Below are 5,396 nucleotides of genomic sequence, written 5' to 3'. Positions count from 1 at the left end.
TGCAACCTCATGGAACCAGGAAATATTACACAATTATCAAAATTTCTTCTCTTGGGATTTTCGGAGAGACCAGAACTGCAGCCCCTCATATTTGGGCTTTTCCTCTCCATGTACCTGATCAATGTGTTTGGCAACCTGCTCATCATCTTGGCTGTCAGCTCTGACTCCCACCTCCACACCCCCATGTACTTCTTCCTGGCCAACCTGTCCTTTATAGACTTCTGCTTCACCTCCACCACCGTCCCGAAGATGCTCTGGAACATCCAGACCCAGAGCAAAGTCATAACCTATGCAGGCTGCATCACACAAATGAACTTTTTCATAACCTTTGCAGGGATGGACGACTTTCTCCTGAGTGTGATGGCCTATGACAGGTTTGTGGCCATCTGTCACCCTCTGCAATACATGGTCATCATGAACCCCCGGCTCTCTGGACTCCTGGTTCTGGTGTCCTGGGTCACGAGTGTCCTGCATTCCTTGGTACACACCTTGATGGTGTTGGGGCTGTCCTTCTGTACAGAGGTAGAGATCCCCCACTTTTTCTGTGAACTCAATCAGATGATCCAACTTGCCTGTTCTGACACCTTTCTTAATAACGTGGTGATGCACCTTGCAGCTATGCTGCTGGGTGGAGGTCCCCTTGCTGGGATCCTTTACTCTTATTCTAAGATAGTTTCCTCCATATGTGGGATCTCATCTGCTCAGGGCAAGTATAAAGCGTTTTCTACCTGTGCATCTCACCTGTCAGTTGTCTCCTTATTTTATTGTGCAAGCCTAGGTGTGTACCTCAGCTCTGCTGTTACCCAGAGCTCCCACTCAAGTACCACAGCCTCGGTGATGTACACAGTGGTCACGCCCATGCTGAACCCCTTCATCTACAGCCTGAGGAACAGAGACATAAAAAGGGCTCTGAAAAGAATCGTTGGGATCCAGTATTATAAGAACCAAACATCCAAAGGCTGAAGGCATGCCCATGATTGAAGGATTCAAATCGTCAGAGCCAGGAACTGCCAATCTTTGATCAGACTGTGGAAGTAGAATCTACTCCTTCTGTTTATTTCTTGGCATTTCCATTTGTTTGATCAACTTCTCTCTACATTTAAGGAACTCACTTCATTAAGCTTCTGCTCTGACTGAAATACAGACGGTTTCTTTTGTCTATTTTCAGACGTCCCCAAAGATTACCCCAATCTTGGGTCACAAATGCCTAAAATCTCTGTATCTCACATGGGACTAGTTGGATTTCTTAAAATTATTTAAATCTCAAATGACTTATACCATGTCAGGTAAATTTCCACTAGATTTCCTGAGATCATTATCATGAATTATACGCTTCAGACGGAATAAAGCTACATTGATCAGTAAGCCATTTCCATCATTTTACTGTCAAGGAGAATACAAAAGCACAGTTTCCACCTTGAGTCTCAGTCTTTTCCTTCACTTCCTTTAGGACTCCACCTGATGATGTAGACTCTAACATTGTTCCGTTTAAGCCTCAAGCTATTGACACACCGCTCTGGCTAGGAATGCCCAAGGACTCACCTGCGCCCATGTGCTTTCCAGACTCCCACAGACCTTTCCCGGACCACAGCCTATGCTGTGGCTGCACCAGCCCTTGGGTTCTTATTGTGATTGCAGGACACACGTCAGCAACATCTATCAGAGAACTCTAATAACCCCAGGTTTATTACTCATGTATGCTGGAGGGCACATGGGATGGTCAAAAGCCATTCTGGGAGGTGTCAGAAGGGGAGAGAGGGTCAAGAGGAAGAGAGAGAGAGAGAGAGCCACTGAGAGATCTGGATTTATGAAGGACCATGGCCAGGGTGGGTAGCTCGTGTTGGGTTCACACGTTCTTGGAGAATTGTACTGAATAGAATGTGTGTGCTGAAGGGGAAAACCTGATTCACTCATGTGTCAGTCTCTAGTTTATAAAGCACTTTCTGAAGAGGTACTTCATGACTGGGTGTAGCTGAGGGCTTATCTGGTGATTGTGGAACACATCTAACGATATGTTTATTCAACATGGTTGTGTTCAAAACGGACCCAGGGAAAATATGTCATTTCAGTCCCTTGGGCTAAACATGCCCTTATGCTTTGTCAGCGGTCTCTTGGTTTTATTCTGTTACTCAGCTCAGGGTCCAGAAATACTACCATAGTCACTGGGAAAACCCAATTAGCTAATCTAGATCTCCTAGTGGAGTGTACTTTGAAAGGCAAATTTGAATACATAGATCGACTTGATATGTTCTTCCTATCGGCCTGACCATAAATATGAGGAGGCAAACTTTGAAACACTCATTTTGTGACACACAAAATATTTCTCTCATTTTTTAAAAAATCACAGTTCGTGCTATGCACCTATTTATTAAAGCATGGAAGATGGTGTTCACCACTGAGGGAGTTTGTTCATCGAGGCGCAGGATTGCTTAGTGTCTTCTACATTTTATCACTGAATTATTTTCCTGTTTCTGCTTGAAAACTTCTAATGCGATCCGCTCATGTAATTCTTTCCGTTGTTACACGAAATAGCTTCCTTTTCCTGATATATGTCACAAGTCCCACGGGATGGCGAATGCACAGTATCAGCAACATGTATATAATACGTCCTTTCTGCTGTGAAATCTCTTCCACCTGCTTGACCAGAGGACGCTTCACCCAAGAACTGCATGTCCTGCCAGTCATGTGGGTCAGGGTTACCAGTTCCTCTGCACAAATGGGTATGTCCTTCAGAGTCTCCAGGCTGATGAGTAACCCTATTCAATCTGCTGCATAAATCCTTCTTTGCTCTAAAAAAAAATAATAACATGTGAAAGGGACTGGAGATTAGGTTGGGGGCATATCTGATAGTGCCTTAATCTTACTCTAAAGGGTATTATTAATAATACCCTAATACCCTGATTAATAATCAGGGTATTATTTTGGTCACTTATAAAAACAATAAACACAGATTTCACACAGCCTGAAGAATGAGCGAATACATGATCCTTTCATAATTATAGGCACACAAGGACAGTATTTGGTGCAGAAGCCTTCACGCTACCCACACTTATCTCTAACACAGGATCGTCTTCTTGCTAATCAAACAGTGGTCCTCAGACTCAGACCTGCACTTCAGCATCACCCAGGAGATTGGAGAAATGCAGAATCTCTAAGATTTTGCACTTGTAGTGGGATCTGTGTGGATTCACGGGCACAGTGAAGTTGGAGACATGCTGGTCTAGGTGTGTTTCTCACCGTTTATGGTGAGACATTGGTGGCAGGGTAACAGTATTTTGGGGGTGCTTTCCTGTAACGACCGGTGCAACAAACACCAAGGTCAGAGTCCTGAGGGTAGGGGAATGCAAGAAAAAAGAGAGAAGAGAAAGTTTGGGAACAGGAGGGTCCCCTGGGCTGATGGCCCAAGTGACGGCTTTATTGTTGCTGTACACAGTCTTTTATATCCAGACTCTTATGGGTCAGGCCATTCTAAGAATAAACAGGTTTCACATAATCGCTGCCCACCAAAACATTTAGTTCTGTGTTTCTTGTGCATTTTCTAGACGGGTCACAACAAGACCTTGTTGATAAGATTGCTAGCAAAACACAATTCCCATGTTTGTTTCTATCTGACTCGGGTAGAAAAAGGGAGGTAGCGTTACTGCCAACACCTGCAGACCACAGGCTTCGGGAATTAACTTTCTCAGCCTTGACAAGGCTTTCATATGCCCTTGAGAGTGGGGGAATGGGAGGGGGAACCACCGGGTTGGCTTGAGTCAACAGGGAACGTTGCTCGACCCGGTCTCAGCCTGGCACCGGGGCCCGGTCTCCCACATGAATGGGAGGGGGAAACACCGGGTTGGCTTGAGTCAACAGGGAACATTGCTCAACCCGGTCTCAGCCTGGCACCGGGGCCTGGCCCCCCACACTTTCCTGTGGACTGTAGGTGTTTGGCAGGTTCCCTTCGGACTTTGACAGACGTCCCAGGGGAAAATTCATTTCTGGCTGAGAACCACGACCCCAAGTTTGAGAACTGGAAGCATCCTGACAGAATCAAACTCAAGGGACACCATATACTCAGATATTAAATTTGGACAGATGACAAGACACGACCAAGCACCATTTATACATCGTAAAATGTAGTTCATAATCTCAGGGATAAGATTTTATAAAGATTAAATCCAAACTCCCTGTGAGATGTTAAGCTCACATTGTAGTACATAACTAGAGCTTAATACATCTGTTATATTTAAGGAGCATTTTATAAAAAGGGACCAAATGACAGCTTTTAATGTCTTATAAAACAAGTAACAGAAAAAGTGTCTTGAAGCCAATCTCTGTGGCACCCAAGTTTTATTATCAGAAGTCATTTCTCTGCTTTATTACTTTTTCTTTTTTTAATATATGAAATTTATTGTCAAAATGGTTTCCATACAACACCCAGTGCTCATCCCAACAAGTGCCCTCCTCCCTGCCCATCACCCACTTTCCCCTCTCCCCCACCCCCCACCTACCCTCGGTTTGTTCTCAGTCTTCAAGAGTCTCTTATGTTTGCCTCCCTCCCTCTAACTCTCATTTCCCCTTCCCCTCCCCCATGCTCTTCTCTTAAGTTTCTCAAGATCCACCTATGAGTGGAAACATACGGTATCTGTCTCTGCCTGACTTCTTTCACTTAGCATAACACTCTCTAGTTCCATCACGTTGCTGCAAATGGCAGGATTTCATTCTTCCTCATTGCCAAGTAGGATTGCATTGTGTATATAAACCACAACTTCTTGATCCTTTCATCAGTTGATGGACATTTGGGCTCTTTACATAATTTGGCTGTTGCTGAAAGCGCTGCTCTAAACATTGGGGTGCACGTGCCCCTGTGCATCAGCACTCTTGTGTCCTTGGGTAGATTCCTAGTGGCGCTCTTGATAAGAACAGTAGACACTGGGTTACCTCGTGGGGTCAGTGGGTTCATCTTCTGTGTCTTGGTTGCGGCTTAGGACATGACCCCATGGTCTGGAACTGAGCCCCCAGATTGCTTCTGCAGTGAGCATGGAGACTGCTTGGGATTCTCTCTCTCCCTCTTTCTCTGACTCTCTCTCTCTTAAAATAAATAAATAAACATTAAAAAGCTTCTCTCTGTCCCTCTCTCCCTCCTTCCTCTCCCCCACTCACGCTCTCTCTCTCCCTCTCTCTCAAAAACAAACAAAGAGACAGACAGACACACAGCACTGGAAATGCTACAGCTGGGTCCCTAGGACAGGCAATGCTTGGAAGGCAAAGAGGACTAATCCCGGAGGGTTCCTTGGTCTTAGACTTGGAAAGTGTGTCTCGGCTGAGATAAGGTGCCAGACGATTTACACATCAGGAAGGGGACAAGTTCAGGGAAAAGGGGAGGAAAAAAAGAACTGCATTCACTTGGTCTC

General features: G+C 45.1%; 1 protein-coding gene across 1 annotated transcript; it reads left to right on the top strand.

Annotated features, from left to right (window-relative positions):
• LOC109261409 (olfactory receptor-like protein OLF4) lies at nucleotides 1–963 on the top strand. Its single transcript, XM_019439964.2, has one exon. It carries the CDS (start codon nucleotides 10–12, stop codon nucleotides 961–963), a length of 954 nt encoding a protein of 317 aa, XP_019295509.2. The 5' UTR covers nucleotides 1–9.
• The last annotated feature ends 4,433 nt before the right edge of the window (nucleotides 964–5,396 follow it).

This window comes from Panthera pardus, unplaced genomic scaffold (assembly GCF_024362965.1).
Source record: "Panthera pardus isolate Hobbes unplaced genomic scaffold, ASM2436296v1 HiC_scaffold_8, whole genome shotgun sequence".
NCBI classification, from domain to species: domain Eukaryota; kingdom Metazoa; phylum Chordata; class Mammalia; order Carnivora; family Felidae; genus Panthera; species Panthera pardus.
This window is presented reverse-complemented; position numbering and strand designations above follow the sequence as displayed.

Bases quoted from the DNA above. Each gene is read 5' to 3' on its own strand.
- LOC109261409 (XM_019439964.2), top strand. From the start codon at position 10: ATGGAACCAGGAAATATTACACAATTATCAAAATTTCTTCTCTTGGGA.